A 17,944-nucleotide genomic window follows, 5' to 3' on the forward strand; every position below is an offset into this window, starting at 1 on the left:
TTTTTCCTCAACAGTGGATAGAGTTCTACATAATTTTACTAGCTTCTTCATATTCTAGTGTATGACCTTCTCTTTAAGTCATAGATACTTTGTTTGTCTTGTTAATTTGTATGAATTCTTTAAGATTTTAGCCTTTATGTTTGTGGCAAATAATTTCTATTAAAATTTTACTGTAGATAGTTTCTGTTGAGAAATCAACTGACTATCACATTGGTGCTCCCTTAAAGTCATTCTCATGTGATCCTTGACAGTCTCACTAAGGGACTTCTCCCAGAGCTACGGGCTCAGAGGGAAAACTACTCCATCTTGCAAGGAAAGGTGGATCTTATCTGAGGCTTGAAAAACCCACAACAGTGGAGACCGCCAAACAGCTGTGACACCCCAATCGGCGCAAACACTTGGATTCAAGGGAGTTCTTTAGTCACTCACGGAAAGGAGAGAACTACATAATCAGACATCCTGAAAAGAGAGACCATGGGGAGACAAAGAAATAGCCCACACATGAAAGAAAAGCAGGCATCACCAGAAAAGGAAGTAAACGAATTGGAGACAAGCAACCTCTCAGAGCAAGAATTCAGAGAAATGATCATAAGATGGCTAAAAAGAATGGAAGACAAATTTGACAATATGAAGAAGAACCAAGAGGAAATGAAGAACCACCAAGAAGAAATGAAAAATGACATCGCTATTATAAAGAACTCAATAGAAAGCATCAAGAGTAGACTACAAGAAACAGAGGACCAAATCAGTGAGCTAGAAGACAAGATGGAAAAAACCCAATTACAGCAGCTTCTAAAATTTTACTATAAAAATTTTAGATATTCATAAGCTGCTTGTTTTCTACTAAAGGATTTGTCAATTTGTTACCTTTTTGGCAACCCCTTAGCAATAGGAATCTGACTAATGTCAGTATGCAGTGGAGAAATAATTGCAAATGGCTTTTAATTGTTTTTTTAAAATTAGAAATGATATTTAGCATTATTTGTCCCACAATCAGTTTACTTTGTTAAATGAAGATAGTTATTAGAGCACAGAGCTCTTGCCTAATGGTGTTGCCTAATGAATTCTTCCCAGCCTCTAGCTCTTCAGAACTTATGATGTTGGATCCCAACCCCCACCCCAGCATCACTCAAGGTGGTAAGGGTAATGTACCTCCTTCTGAAGCTGAGTAGAAGTTACTTGTACTGGAGGTATCCTCTGAGCTTTGGTTTTAGAATAATGGGCCTTAAGGGGCAGGATTAGAGCCAGACTCGCATGCATAATATTTTGCTGGTGGGAAAATATATTGTATTCTAAGTAGTTTACTGGACAGACCAACTTTTGGTTTTTGGTTGTTTCATTTAGGAGAGAAACGCCTTACTGTCAGGACATCAGGTCTCAGTTCTGCCACAGACTATACCCACTGATTAACTTCTCCATAAAATAATGATATAAGACCAAAGTAATGGTTTTCAAGTTTTAAAAAACATTTTATTCAAATAAATTGTTATTCAACGGCCGATATATAGTAAAAAAAAAAAAAAAAAAAAAAAGATGAAAGCAAGCTTAGGTACTCTGCTTATCCTGGAAGAGGAAATCCAGAGAGTTTCTACTCTTTGGATCCTACTTTTCCACATCTATCACTTGAAGAAGTTCATGAGGCTTCTCATACTTTGAAAACCCCAAAACCAATGATTTATTTTTTCTTCTGGATCCTTCCATCTATATTCTAAATTTCGGAAGGAGCATAAACAACACAAAAAGTAGAGTTAATCTGTTTCTAAAACTCAACTCATGCCGAAACCAGTTTGGCTCAGTGGATAGAGCGTCAGCCTGTGGACTCAAGGGCCCCAGGTTCGATTCTGGTCAAGGGCATGTACAGTGGTGCCTCGCATAACGAACGCCCCGCACAGCGAACTTTGGACAGGTTTTTCATGAAACCATCGGCCAAAAAGCAGAAAATGGATGAAGATGTGCAAGATTCGGTAGACTCTACTTAGTCTGTCTTAAAATTAAAAAAATGTGTGTTTTTTTTTTTAAAAAATATGTTTTTAGATGTCTCTAAATAAAAATAATAACAAAAAATTTATCTTTTTTATGTCATCTTAGCATATTTTATGCTACAGAACGAATTATTTTTTTTAACATGTATTGTTATGGGAAAACGCGTTTCACATAACGAACTTTTCGCATAACAAACTTGCTCCTGGAACGAATTAAGTTCGTTGTGTGAGGCACCACTGTACCTTGGTTGCTGATCAATGTTTCTCTCTCATTGATGTTTCTATCTCTCTATCTCTCTCCCTTCCTCTCTGTAAAAAAAATCAATAAAATATATATTTTTAAAATTTATTAAAAAAAAAAAAAAAATAGCCGGGACTGGTTTGGCTCAGTGGATAGAGCGTCGGCCTGCGGACTGAAGGGTCCCGCGTTTGATTCCGGTCAAGGGCATGTACCTTGGTTGCGGGCACATCCCCAGTAGGGGGTGTGCAAGAGGCAGCTGATCGATGATTCTCTCTCATCGATGTTTCTAACTCTCTATCCCTCTCTCTTCCTCTCTGTGAAAAATCAATAAAATATATTTAAAAAAAATAATAATAAATAAATAAATAAAACTCAACTCATTCTACAAATTGTAAGGTTTCTAAAACAATATTTCCCTCCAAACAAAAATAAATTACCTTACAACAGAAATGAGGACTTTGTTTCGACCAGGTTGATGTCTGAATCCCTTATTGACCAAAGAATGATACTTGATTTGGTTGAGTGGAAGTACACTTGATTTAGCAAAGCAATTCTCAGTCTGAGTACCCAGATGAGGGTTAGGAACATAGAATAAGAATTGGACCAGGCAAAAAAGATGGATGTTATGCTATAGTTTTTAATCCCTCTATCTCCTTTTTAGTGCATGATAATCAACTGCTTATATAACCAAGGGCCCCACCTGCTCATTCAGAATTAAGGGATGAGAGTAGGCTTTCTTGGATATTCTTCCTCATGTAGAACTGTAACTCTGGATATACAATTTACTGTGGCTTTCCTGGGTATCAGAGTAGGAGTTGAAGTAGAAAGGAAATAAAAAAAATTCAGTGGTCCAGGGAGAAAGTTCTAGTTCTGCCAAAGTCAGAAGAAAAATAAATACATTAAAAGACATTAGAGTTCGGTCGGCATGGCTCAGTGGCTGAGTGTCGACCTATGAACCAGCGTAGCTCAGTGGCTAAATGTTGGTTCTATTCCCGGGCTTGATCCCCAGGGTAGCACTTCAGGCATCAGCCAATTAATGATTCTCTCTCATCACTCATGTTTCTCTCTTTCTCTCTCACTTCCTTTCTAAAATAAAAAATAAAAAAAGACATTAGAGAGGTCAGGAGCCAGTAGACACAGTGAACCATACTTAGAACACCTCAGTAAGAATCAGAAACTGGATGGAGGCCTGGGTTAGGAGTGAGAGCATTATAGCAGAAGCAACAAGAAGATGGGGGATATACTTTTCTCTCTGTCCTTGGGGTTGTTGGCTCACCCATTGCCAGATTTAGAGGCTAAAGTGGATGAATGACAAGCCCATGCTATTCTTACTAGGAAGTCAGACTAAAGTGTAGAAACAAGTGTTTCATTAATTACCTCTTCTACAATAAAAGATATCAGGCCTGTCTTGGCTGTCTTAATTCACTACCACAGGCTGAGGCCATGCCTATGTGAAGAGACTTGTACTTGGTAAGGGTTTGGTAAATGGCCAGATGAGATTTGACCTTGCTTTGGGTCTCATATTTATTTTCTTTTAATGTAAAATGAAATACAATCAGCCCTCTACATCCACGGACTTCCAACCACAGATCAAAAACAGCACAGGTATTGGTTGAAAAAAATCCATATATAAGTAGACCTGCACAGTTCAAACCTGTGTTGTTCAAGAGCCAGCTGTACTTCCATTTTGGGAAGATCATGGAATTTTTAATTATGTTAATAAGTAGTACAAACTTAGAGGGAAGAATGAGATGTGGATTCAGAAAAATTATTTTTAAATGAGTTACAGCACTTTCAATAGGAAGCTAAAGTAGATAATTTCTAGAAAAGTGAATCATGTGTTTGCCAAGAGACCTAATGAAATCTGTTGTCTTGACACAATAAATTAATTGGTGGTTCTTTTCTGTTTTGATATACATATTAAACAAAATAAGCAGAATGCATTGATTCCTACTTTAAGTAGTCCTTTCATCAGGTGGACTCATCCTAAATCACGACTCTGCTACTTTTTTTGATGTGATAAGGGATAATAGCTGATATTCATAGCCTCTGCTTTGCTTGATGGAATGGTGAAGTGAAATCTTCATTGGTAAACGGTAAATTGCAGTGCTTAAAAGCATGGACTTATTTTTTTTTTTAACTTGAATACTTTAGAGCAAGAACTACTTACTCCCTGTTGTCTTTTGCTTGTTGACTTTACATATATTATCTGCCTTCCCTGAAGGCATTTTATAGGGTTTTTTTTTGTTTGTTTGTTGTTGGTTTTGTGTTTTTTTTGCATTCTCCCTCCATTGTTGCAGGCAATTGAATTTTCAATTCGTGGCTTGGATTTACGCTATAGTTGTGTAGCCTAGAATGAAGGCCTTTTATAATTTTTTTTGTATTGTGGTAATATTTACTTTAACCATCCCCCTGCTTTCTCTCCCCTCTTCCCCCCAGTTTTGATGAAGCAAGAACACAGAGAGGAAATTGACTTGTCTTCAGTTCCATCGTTGCCTGTGCCTCGTCCTGCCCAGACCCAGAGGCCTTCCTCAGATACAGGACGTCCATGTGACAGTGTACTGTCAGCACAGAGAAGCTTGGTTTGTCCCATCCAGCAAACATATGCATCCATGGTAACCTCATCTCATCTGCCACAGTTGCAGTGTAGGGATGAGAGTGCTGGTAAAGAACCGCATATGCTACCTTCTTCAGTCATGCACCAGCCTTTTCAAGTCACACCAACACCTCCAGTGGGGTCTTCCTATCAGCCTATGCAAACTAATGTTGTGTATAATGGACCAACTTGTCTTCCTATTAATGCTGCCTCTAGTCAAGAATTTGTTCCTGTTTTGTTTCAGCAAGATGCAGCTCTTCCTAGTTTAATAAATCTTGGCTGCCAACCACCATCATCCATACCTTTTCATTCTTCAAATTCAGGCTCAACAGGACATCTCTTAGCCCATACACCTCATTCTGTGCAGACCCTGCCTCATCTTCAGTCAGTGGAATACCATTGTTCAAACACAGGACAAAGATCTCTCTCTTCTCCAGTGACTGACCAGGTCACAGGTCAGCCTTCCCCTCAGTTACAGTCCATTACATATGGGTCTTCACAATTAGGGTCTGCTACAACCGTTTCCCCAGCAGCTTCTCATCCCTTGGCCAGTTCACCACTTTCTGGACCACCGTCTCCTCAGCTCCAGCCTATGCCTTACCAACCTCCTAGCTCAGGAACCACCTCATCACCCACTCTAGCCACTAGAATGCATTCTGGACAACATTCAACTCCAGCACAGAGCACAGGCCAGGGAGGTCTTTCTGCACCTTCATCCTTAATATGTCACAATTTGTGTGATCCAGCTTCATTTCCATCTGATAAGGCAACTGTGAACATTAAACCTGAACCTGAAGAGCAAGAACCTAACTTTTCAACAATTGGTCTACAGGACATCACTTTAGATGATGGTAAGTTCATCTTTATGTTCTTGAAGCAATGAAGATCCAGGAACTTCCTTCTCTGAGTCATGAGAAAGCTACCACAGATTGCTTATTGGCATATAGTTGGCTTTTTAATAAGTTGTTACTTGAGATATGTTGATATCTGATTTTGAGAACAGATAAGAAGATCTATGCTTTCAAGTCTATTTTAACACTAATATCTGTTGTAAAGTGTGAGACTTTGAGTGATATTCTAACACCCATTTTGATGGAACTAAAGACATGAGATTTACTGGGCATCTTTTCTTCCAGAACGTATAGTAAGGTCACAGTGTCTAGAGCACATGTGTCAAACACAAGGCCCGCGGGCCAAATCCAGCCCGCCAGGCCTTGCAATGTGGCCCGCACCGCGCTGTCATCACTGCACTCCGCTGTCAGTTTATGACATTGTCAGTTTATGACTGTTCAGTAAACCATTCAGCCCGAGATTTAGGCTGGATTTTAGATTTTGGCCCCTTCTCTGATTGAGTTCGACACCCCTAGTCTAGAGAGTGGAATTCAGGGGTGTTAATTCAATAAACATTGCTGAATGCCATCTATTTGCAGGGCAGAGTTAGATACTGGGTATACTGCGAATGTATTTAGAGTTTTTTGTTCTTGAAGAGACTCAGATAAGTAAAGAACCTGCTCCTTTGTGGCCCTGCTAGCTTGCTGAGTCAGATTGTGGAGATGGTATAAGATTGGACTGGTTTGCTGCTGCTGGTACAGCTGTTGGCACCAAGCTAAAAGAACTATTATAAATATAGCAAGTTGTTAAGTAGGCCTCTGTTTTTATGAAATCAACATATTGGGAACAAACTGGAATATTAATTATTTCAATAATTGAAAATTCACCCAAATAGAATTATCATGTAATAATTTTAAGGGCTTATTCTTGGCTTTATCATCATTTATATGGTAATAACATTTTTTTAAGTAGGAATTCAGTAAAAGCTATTATGTAAGTACTAGAGGCCCAGTGCACAAATTCGTGCACCAGTGGGGTCCTTTGGCTTGGCCTGGCCTGTGGGATCAGCCAAAACCAGCTCTCTGAGATCCCCCAAGAGGTCCTGGATTGCGAGAGGGTGCAGCCCAGGCTGAGGGACCCCGCTGATGGACAATGGGGCTGGGGAGGGATGTGGGAGTTTGGTCAGCTGGAGAGGGACTGTGGGAGGCCTCCAGGGCTTGTCCAGCCCATCTAACTCAGTTCCAATCTGCCAGACCCCAGCAGCAAGCTAACCTACAGGTCAGAGCATCTGCCCCTGAATTCGTGCATGGGTGGTGGGGTCCCTCCCCTACTGGCACCAATTGGCCCTGATTGGCCCTGATGGGGCTGACAGCTCTTGCATTGAGCGTCTGCCCCCCTGGTAGTCAGTGCACGTAATAGCGACTGGTCAACCAGTCTTACGGTTTTTCAGTCGCTTAGGATTTTATATATAGATTCTCCAATATGAAAATTCTAAAGATTCTGAAATATGGATATAGAATTTTAATTCTCTGATTTTGTTTGATTTTTTAAATCTTTTTCTTAATTGATTTGAAAGAGAAAGATAGAGAGAAGGGGAGGTAAGGAAGGAGAGAGAGAGAGAGAGAGAGAGAGAGAGAGAGAGAGAGAGAGAGAGAGAGAGATCAACTTCTTGTTCCACCTATTTGGTTGATTTTTATATGTGCTCTGACAAGTGATCAAATCTGCAACCCTGGTGTATCCGAATGACACTCTAACCAACTGAGCTACTCATCCAGAGCTTACTCTCTCTGATTTTGTGTTTACCTATAGAAAAGTAATTTTAGCTCAGCCATCTCCTTTACACATCTGAAGAGGCTGAGTTTTACTACTTAGTTTCAAAGCTGGTATTAAATCTCAAATTCTAAACATAAGGGGAAAGGAAGGTAAACAAAAGGTGGTGTGTCCCCTCTGAGGACTTTACCATCAGATCTATTAATGCTGTGAGATCTGAGTCGCTATCAAAATGTAAGAGAAGCACTTTAGGAGATCAGCACAGAGCTGTGACATCCTATATAATAAAAGGCTAATATTCTAATTGTCCCCTTGGGAGTTTGACCAACCTGGAGTTTGACCGCTCACTATGATATGCACTGACCACCATGGGGTGGCGCAGAACAAAGGAAGGCCCTGGCCGGCATCCGGGGAAGGAAGGCCCCGGGCAGCAACCAGAAGGCCCTGATCAGCCCTGATCGCCAGCCATACCTAGGGACCCTGTCCATGCACAGATTTTGTGCGCGGGCCTCTAGTATTCTATAAGGATTTAGCCTGTGTTCTTGAGATGACCTTTGACCTTGAGATAAGTATGTTTTAAGTGAATGAGGATCAGAGGACAAATCAGATAACTTGAGAAGCAGAGCTATATCTGATTGTCTGTGGTTGGAGGGCAAATAGCTTAGTAGAAGATGGCTTTCAAAGCCACAAGGGGATTTGCCAGGTAATTTGTGGGTAAACAGAAGGTATTTGTATAAACTGAAGCAACACAATTTATATAACATTTTCCTATTTCTTATTTAATTTAATCCTTAATAATTCTGTACGAGGTAGATAGTATCTTTTAAAGAACTGGAATTTCTGAAGGTCACACAACTGGTAAGTAGCAGAGCTGAGGCTGGAATCAGATCTTTCAGTCTAGTCTTTTTCTTACAGCCCTACAGCTGCCTCCCAGCAGCAGCAGGCATGGTGTTTAGAAAGCTGTGCTAACGGGGATCCCTCAAGCTTTTTTTAATTCCTAGAGAATAGTGTAACATTCAGTGTGAATGTGTGTTCAGAATTTCACTACTTGAACATAAGTTCACAACTGCATCTGATCTGTGACATTGATATGGGGAGTACTTGGGGCTGTGGTAATAAGTGTTCTCTTTATGTACAGCTGGCCTAAGGGTCACTGTTTACTTAATAATAATGAACATCAGGTTAAGAGTAGGCTACTACTTTGATGCAAAATAGATTTGAAATAAATAAAGGCTTTTCCAAATATATATAGATTTTTAAAATGTTATTTTATTCTTTTGGCAGTTTTAGGCTATTTATAGTGCTTTCAAGGCTTATATTTAGAATTTTTTTTCTTCCTCAGATCCTCAGTTTCATCCTGGGTATATTTAGAATTTTAATCCCTAAAACAAAGGATTGAGACCTTGAATGATAACTTACTACCCATTTGTGATGAAACTGAAGAAATGAGATATATTGGATAGGTTTCAAAGGATATTTGTTTTCTTTCCAAAGGAGACATCTTTGTCTTCTACAAAGAGATCAGTGCTGGAACTGCTTTTTTTCTAATTCATCACAAATTGAGTGACTTGGGGTGGAGGGGCAGCAAATTGGACTTCTAGAAAAGGATTTTGAAATTTTTATTTCACTTTTTGATCATGTAAGGATGTGTTACAAAAACAGAATCTGTAAAAATGAGGTCTATGAGAGCAAATACAAAAGCCATTTTATTTTCGCTCCATTCATTGTGTAGGGCACATGATCAAGAAAAGTTCCCAGATTGTAGCCCCATAGAAGACAAGGATTGGCTATTGAATTCCCTCATTGCCACCTATCAGGAGACCTGATAGAAGCTCAGTAGTGCTAGTGGCTATTAAGGGGGAGGGGGAGGGGACTAAAATGTCCTCCAGGGCACCTTGGTTTATTTGATGTATAATTTTTACAAATTTCATTTTTGATACTTAACTTGAACTCCCAAATGAATTTTTAATATTTGCTGACTGACTCGTTGATTATATTATTTGGATTTGCTTTTGAAGGTAAATCTCTAGATTCTTAGAAAATATTATAGTTATGCAAAGTTTTAATATAAATTCATTTTAAAAACAACATATCTCAAAAGATCTTAAACTCCATAGTATTTGAATGTCTCTTTTCTGGCTACCTTTGAAAGTAAGCCATTAAACATTCCAAAAAGGATTCACACTTTTGATATCAAAAGTGTGGAAACTTGTAGAGAATTTTTATAAGAATATATTTGAGCCAAACTGATTACATATAGCAGGACATAAGATCTCAAATTCTGCCGAAACTGGTTTAGCTCAGTGGATAGAGGGTCAGCCTGCAGACTGAAGGGTCCCGGGTTCGATTCTGGTCAAGGGCATGTACCAGTAGGGGGCGTGCAAGAGGCAGCTGATTGGTGATTTTCTCATCGATATTTCTAACTCTCTATATCTCTCCCTTCCTCTCTGTAAAAAATCAATAAAATATATATATATTTTTAAAAAGATCTTAAATGCTCCTAAGGATAACAATTTTGCAGCAGCTTTTATGCATTTGATATTAAGGAGGGAAGTACATGTAGGAAGATTGGCAAAAACAAAGTAGAAATTGGATTACAGGTTAACAAGATGATGTGCTCTCTTGAGGGTTAATACCCCCTTCCAGGGGTATGACTTATGGTATTTCAAAGGTATGTTAACCTAGACATACAAGAACAATGGATAAGGCTGGCTTAAAAGGTTTCCCTTTTTCTAAAGAGTTTTAGGCCTGGGGTGTGACTACCCAACAGGACCTGCCCAGTTAGGATTTTAAGATCAGATAACCCTGTGAAGTTACTTTCCATAGAACCTGCTTTTCTTTTCCTCCACAGCACTTAAAAGTGAACTTCCCAATTAATCTGAGCTCTTTTTAGGTTAACTTTTCTACATTGTGTTCAGCGTTAAGTATAAAGCAGTTTCTACTCTATAACCAGAGGAAACAATTTTTTAAAAATTTTGTGCTATATTATAATACATAAAAATACTTTCTAATCTTTATAACACCTATTAATCCTGTTTCTGTTTTATGGTGTTTACCCCCTTCTTTTTTTAATCAAGTTAATGACTAAAACACAAATAAAATATTATTTTTATTTATTTTAAAATATTTTTATTTCAGAGAGGAAGGGAAAGGAAGAGATAGAAACATCAATGATGAGAGGGAATCATTGTTGGCTGCCTTCTGCAGGTTGGACCGAGCTCAATACCCAGGCATGTGCCCTTGACCAGAATCAAACCTGGGACCCTTCAGTCCTGTGCAGGCTGATGCTCTATCCACCAAGCCAAACCTGTTAGGGCTATTTTTGAAGTTTTTAACTAGGATGGAGCTTGTTAGGAATCATTCAAGTATTACTTGACTGTTAGTTTTAGAAATATGGACATTATCACCTTAACTTTTCATTGTAAATTCAGTGAGATTTAACAGAGAAGATACTAGTGCACCTCAGCTCAGAATTCAAGACTTATATAGGTGGAAATACCCTAATACAGCTTCGTCATTTTATAAAGATCTGAGTTTTATAGAGTCTTAAGTATGTATCCAGGGTAAAATACTGAATTAATAGTGTAAAAACTAATACACAAGTCTCCTGACTCCTAATTCAGTACCCTAGGAGTTTTTCCAATATCTGCAATCATATTTCTCATCAACCTGCAGGTTGAAACTTCAGGGGTAGAGCAAGTAGAATAGATTAAAGAGGTACCATTTTCTCTGTAGGGTCTGGGTTTGCGAGAGGAGTCAAGGCAATATTAAGATTATAAAATTCTCAGTATAGAGTTTTATCTATTTTTGTTTGTTTGTTTGTTTAAAAGACTATTGATTTTTAGAGAGAGGGGCAAGGGTGGGAGAGAGGGGAACATAAGTGTGACAGTGAAACATTGATCAGCTGCCTCCTGTGTGACCCTACCAATGAGTCCACAACCTTTCGGTACACGGGATGATGCCCAACCAACTGAGCCGCACCGACGAGGGCATAAGTGAAGTTTTTAAGTCTCTACTCCATCCTTCTCTTTCACGCCAGAGTTCACCCTAGTGATAATATATTCTGTTTGTCTCTTCCTCGCCAACTTCTTTGGAACATCTCGGGACCTTTGAGTTCAAGTTGCCCTTGTTTTATGTGGGCTCTGATGCCTCTGGATTAATATAGAACAAATCTTCTTCTATAATAGCCTTTCACATGTGTGAAATCTTGATTTCTTTTCTAGTCTTAAAAACACTCCAGCAACTTCACCCTTCTCTCACCCTCACCAACATGGTAGTTTTCCTCCACATGAACCGTGTGTTTAGTTCCTTTTCATAGTGCAGTATCTGAAAGGGAATACACTCTTGCCAGCTCAGAGAGGATTGGGATTGTCACTTTCCTTGTGCAGAAGATTTTATCAATATGGCCTGAGGTTTAGTGGGTCATAAGTTTGGCTAAATCACATCCTTTCTCTTCCTCCTGCCTTTCCCTCAAATCTTTTTGTATATGTTGTTTTTGGAACCCATGATTAAACTTTACAATTATCCTTGTTCTGTTTCATTGAGGTGATTTGGGTCCTTCATAACCAGCCTTTCAAGCTCAGAAGAGTCCCAGAAGCATTTCTCTGTTTCAGAGTAGGGTGGCTCCCTCCTTAGGGGGGATTCCTTAGTGTAATAACAGCAGCAGAATACTGACCTTTGCCAAGCCATGTTCACTTTCAAGCAGTCTCCTTGTAAGGCTGTAATATCTACTTTTTCAATCAATGAGGGCATTCTATAAAACTATTTTTGCTTTTTTCTTCGCTAGCTAGAGTAGCATTTGAAAAATGTGTTCTATATGTATAAAATTATCAATCAGTTCTTACTCATATGTTAGTTTGTATGCCTAGAGCTATAATTTTTCCTAAACATTTCTGTGCTTTATAGTGTGTATGTCCCCATTTTGGGGTCAAACGATGAGCATTAAAACAGTGCAGAAATAGAGAAGTTGTCACAGTTGTATTTTTTAGCATTTTAATTAAGATTATAGTAGTGTTAAGACAGACCTTTAAATACAAGCCTGGTTAATTTATGATGGAGCTGAGTCCAGTTACAATTTTCCATTAGAGCCCCTCAGTTCCCACTTGTCCTCCTTTGTTCACAAACTAATAGAGCCGCAGCTGCAGCTCTTCAGCAAAGAGGGTACATGTTAAATATAGCCTGCCCTGCTGCTGTGGTGAAAACTGACACTGCCACTTGCAGGCTCTGTGCAATAACACACTGATCCTGAATGTAGGGCAATTGCTAATTCGACTGTAAACAGGGACTCTAGATGTGACCTCAGCTGTTGCAGTTCTGTATATAGGTGACAAGAAGAAGAGCCTGCTTTCAAGTAGCAAGGGCATGTTAAACACAAGATTCAGGTGATTATCTTATTCAGCAGGAGGCTGGTATGGAAGAGCAGAGAAGTAACTATTATCAGTGATCTCTTTCCCATGTTGGATAATCATTTCACTGGTGTTTATTGTATTGAAATAAATAAAACAAAAGAAATCCATGCATAGTCAGTGGTCAGAAGTGTCACAAATGAGGTAACTCATGAGTCCTCCTCCTGGGAAACATGCGTGTACCATCTGTCCTCAAACATATTTATGGTAAATAATTCATCAGTTAGGGGCCCTGGGCTGAGGGGAGGTGGATAATACTGAACTTTCTCCTTTTAAAAAAAATACATTTCTGATGATTTTAGAGAGCTGTTGGGAGAGAGTGTGAGGTAGAAACATCGATGAGAGAGAAACATCAATCAGCTCCCCCCTACATGCCCCTTACTGGAGATCCAGACCATAACCTGGGCGTGTGCCCTGACTGGGAATTGAACCATGACTTCCTGGTTTGTGGGCCAACGCTCAACCATGGAGCCACACTGCTGGACCTGAACCTTCTCCCTTAAATTGGACTCTGGGTAACTCATGAGTCCTCTTGCATGTACCATCTGTCCTCAAACATATTTATGGTAAATAATTCCAGAGGCAGAAAGGTGCCTTAAGTACTGTCCATATAGGCTTTGGATTATGTCTCATGCAGAATGGACCATCATGGGAATTCAAGACCTTAGACATGAACATTCTTGGACATATAAGAAAATTTAATTTTCAGATTCACAGCTGGGAAAAATCCAAGAGAGCCTCCTACTAAATAACCAACATATCAAAAGTCTTCAAAATAAGTTCACTTCAAAAGTATATTTAAAAATAATTAATGAATTATGGTTACTCTTTCTTGATAATAAAACACATTTTTGTGCACTGTGGTAGGTACTTTGCTAATAGTTTTCTTTCTGCTATCTGTAAAAAGTGAATTATTAGCTTTATTTTTAGAGATGCAGCTCAGAGAGCTGAAGCACTTTCTGGTATTATATGGCAACAAATACAGGGACTGGCATTTGAATCCAGGTCTGTCTGAAATTTAGATTGCCTCACATGTGTTTAGTGGTTTCTGAAGTAGCTGTAATTGATTATATCATATCTCTATTAACACAATAAACATTTTTATGTTTGTCTGCCACGTGTAAGATACAAAGCCAGTGTCTAAGGATGTATTCTATTTTAAAATTCATATCCTATTTTTTAGTCCTTTTGAAGATGGATCATTCATAGGGACAAAAATATTTTAAAAGAGAAATAATTTTAGGTAACAGTTCAACTTTTGTAGTTTGTTTGCAATTCTCTGACTATACATTACAAGATTATATTTTGCCAGTGATTTTAGCTTTTGATAAAATTTAGGTAAATATTTTTAGACTAGTGGTCTGGTGCACAAAATTCGTGCACGGGGGGAGGGGTGTCCCTCAGCCAGGTCTCACCCTCTCCAATCTGGGACCCATCGAATGATGTCCTACTGCCAGTTTATAGGGAATGGACCTAAACCAGCCTCTCGAAATCCGGGGCTGTTGGCTCTTAACCGCTCACCTGCCTGCCTACCTGCCTGATCGCCCCTAACCAATCTGCCTGCCAGCCTGCTTGCCCCTAAATGCCCCACCCACCAACCTGATCACCCCCAATGGTCACCCCCCATGCCAGTGTGCTTGCCCCAGACTGCCCCCCGCCTGCTGGCCTGCTGGCCCCACCTCCTCTCCCCACTGGCCTGCTCGCCCCCAACTGCCCTCCTGCTGGCTTGCTCACTCCAAACTGCCCCCCCCACTGTCCGGATCACCCCCAACTGACCCCAACTGACCCCCACTGATGGCTCGCCTCCAACTGGCCCTCTGCTGGTCTGCTCAGCCCCAACCGCCGGCCTGATCACCCACAACTGCCCTCCCCTCTTGGCTACTAACTGCTTCTACGTCAGCCCCACCACCATGGCTTTGTCCAGAAGAACTTCCAGAAGGTCTCCTGGAAGGTCTCCCAGTCTAATTAGCATATTAACCTTTTATTAGTATATGTAGAGGCCTGGTGCATGGGTTGGGCCTGCTGGTTTGCTCTGAAGGGAGTCCTGGATCAGGGTGGGGGTTCCCTTGGGGTGTGGGACAGCCTGGGTGAGGGGTCTGTGGTGGTTTGCAGGCCAGCCACCCCCATGGGGTGAGGTCCCTGCTGGGGTGGGGGGGAAGCATGGCCAGCCTGAGTGAGGGTCTGGGGGCTGTTTTCAGGCTGGCCACACCCTCTTCAGGGTGGGGGTCCCTGTTAGGGTGCCTGGCCAACCTGGATGAGGGGCTGGGAGCTGTTTTCAGGCTGGCCACTCCCCCAAGGTGACCTACGCCTCCAGCCACTCCTTGAGCGATGGTCAGGGTGGGTGGGAAGCTTGGCTTCCTCTGTCACCGGGGCAATCCAAGCCTCCTGCTCCGTGGCCTTGGCCATCTTTGTTGGGTCAATTTGCATACTCGCTCCTGATTAGCTGGTGGGTGTAGTGGAAGGATGGTCAATTTATTCTCTTTTATTAGTGTAGATAGCTCTTATCTTTTTGAAGCTATCTTATTTTCACATTTCTAAAGCCGACCGTTAGCCTGTCTATCTGGACCAGGGAAAAACATTGATGAGAGGGAAACATAGGAATCAAACTGTCAGTCTTTTGGTGCCCAACCAGCTGAGCCACATTGGCCAGGACAGTAATAGATTTTCATTTGATGAACCATACTTGCATTTTGGGAGTAAATCTCACTTGGTAATGATGTATAATTATTTTAATATGCGACAGGATTCCGTTTGCTACTATTTTTTTGTTGAGGATTTCTGTTTCTATATTCATAGGGAGTAGTCTGTAGATTTTTTTTCTTGAAATGTTTTTGTCTGGCTTTGATATCAGGGCATTGCTGGTCTTAGAATGAGTTAGGAAGTATTCCTTCCTCTGTAATCTTTTGGGAGAGTTTTAAGATGGATTAGTGTTAATTCTTTAGATGTTTGGTCAAAGTTTTTGTGACAGGACAAAATGAATTAGATCGCTTTTAGAGCTGTCAGTAGTGGTTCAAGGAACTATTATAGAAAGAGGTCTCAAGGACTGCAAGTTTCCATAAGCACAATCCGAAATGACTACTGCTTTAGCCAACTCACAAAAGCCCTCAGTATCTGTTGTCCTCTTAGCTTTCTTCCTGGGCTTCTTTCTTTTAACTTATGTGCCATTTTACTTGGAATCACATGTTCTATAACAGCTTCAGTTGTGGAGATTGGGCACCGTCAGAAAGGAGACTTGATAATAAAAATCCTTTGTACATACTGGAATCTTTAAATCACTCCTAAAGACTAGGTGAGTGAACTCAAATTCAGTATTAAAAAAGCTTAAGGCAGAAAAATTTTGCCTAAACACCACAGATTTGTTTTTTTGTGGGTTTTATTACCCCTTTAGTGAGGCTGCATTTTGCACAGATTGGCTCCTCCTTTGTTTCCCCTTCTTTATCTGCTTAAGACAAGAGTATTAATGTTTTCATCTTCTCTTCTAAGATGAAAAAGCATTCATAGTTAGGTGCTTTTGTTTGAAGTTGTACTACAGAGGCCAAAACTATTTCCTTATAGGCCAAAGGCTTTGCCTCATTTTACTTTGGATTCTAACTGGGCATTTATTGCGTCAGCCACTATCTAGACAAACCTGACCTATAGTGACTCTTGTGTAAAATGATTTTTATTTTTTATTTATTTATTTTTAAAATATATTTTATTGATTTTTGTACAGAGAGGAAGGGAGAGAGATAGAGAGTTAGAAACATTAATGAGAGAGAGTCATCGATCAGCTGCCTCTTGCACACCCCCCACTGGGGATATGCCCGCAACCAAAGTACATGCCCTTGACTGGAATCGAACCCGGGGCCCTTCAGTCCCCAAGCCGACGCTCTATCCATTGAGCCAAACCGGTCCCGGTGATTTTTAAACATTTATCACAGGTCCCCATGATAAGAAGTTTTATAGCATGACACAGTAAACATAAAGGACTCAAAAACCAATTCTTTTTTAAAAAAAACAACACATATTTTTATTGATTTTAAAGAGAAAGAAAGAGGGGGAGAGAGATAGAAACATCAATGATGAGAGAGAATCATTGATCGGCTGCCTCCTTCACACCCCCTGCTGGGGATCGAGCCCGCAACCTAGGCATGTTCCCTTGATTGGAATCAAACCATGTGCCCTTGCAGAAATTGAACTTGCTTTTACCGCAGGCCGACACTCTATCCACTGAGTCAGATCAACTAGGGTTAAAAAACCTATTCTTTTTTTTTTTTTTTTAATATATATTTTATTGATATTTTACAGAGAGGAAGGGAGAGAGATAGCTAGAAACGTCAATGAGAGAGAAACATCAACCAGCTGCCTCCTGGGGGTGTGCCCGCAACCAACGTACATGCCCCTAACCGGAATCAAACCCAGGACTTTTCAGTCCACAGACCAACGCTCTACCACTGAGCCAACTGGTTTCAGCAAAAAACCTATTCTTAATCTTTATTTTTACAAAATGCAGACTGCTGTCTTCTACTTTGTTCTCTTTTTAAAATACTGATTTTAGTTTGCTGAATGGGTGTCATAACATGCTAATGGATGCGAACTTTAAAAAAATTCCTCTGTGACCACCACCCCCCCCCCCCAACTTTTCCTGTGCATATAGATTTTCTAAGGTCCTATCCTTAGACATTTTTTTTTTTTTTTTTTTTTTTAATTCTCACTCAAGGATATTTTTCCATTGAATTTTAGAGAGTGGAGGGGAGGAGGGATGGAAGGGGAGAAAGACAGAGAAACATGGATGTGATAGAGACATCTCGATCGGTTGCCTCCGCCTGCTCCTCAGCCGGGGCCAGAGATGGGACCTGTAACCCAGGTACGTGCCCTTTTAACCAGAATCAAACCCTTGACCCTTGGGTGCACAGGCCGACGTTCTAACCACTATGGAACACCAGCCAGGGCTACCTTTACACATTTTAAAAAATATGTTTTTATTGATTGTTAGATAGAGAGGGATAGAAAGAAACATCAATGAAATGATAGAGAAACATCAGTCGATGCCACCTGCACACCACCCACTGAGGCTCAAGTCTGCAACCTGGCATGTGCTCTGACCATGAATCAAACTGGTGGCCTTCTTGTTCCTGGG

The 17,944-nt window shown here is 40.3% G+C and overlaps 2 protein-coding genes across 2 annotated transcripts in view; one reads left to right on the forward strand and one right to left on the reverse strand.

Moving 5' to 3' along the window:
• LOC311610140 (dipeptidase 2-like) overlaps positions 1-17,944 on the reverse strand; it is a 564,319-nt gene that overhangs the window by 112,739 nt on the left and 433,636 nt on the right. The gene's annotated exons all lie outside the window — the stretch shown is intronic.
• Positions 1-17,944, forward strand: part of NFATC3 (nuclear factor of activated T cells 3) — an 88,732-nt gene that overhangs the window by 57,270 nt on the left and 13,518 nt on the right. The window contains 1 exon segment of the mRNA XM_084861015.1: positions 4,663-5,670. Within this exon segment, the coding sequence (XP_084717141.1) occupies positions 4,663-5,670 (1,008 nt within the window).

This window comes from Pipistrellus hanaki, assembly GCF_964339955.1.
Source record: "Pipistrellus hanaki genome assembly, chromosome: 15".
Classification (NCBI taxonomy): Eukaryota; Metazoa; Chordata; class Mammalia; order Chiroptera; family Vespertilionidae; genus Pipistrellus; species Pipistrellus hanaki.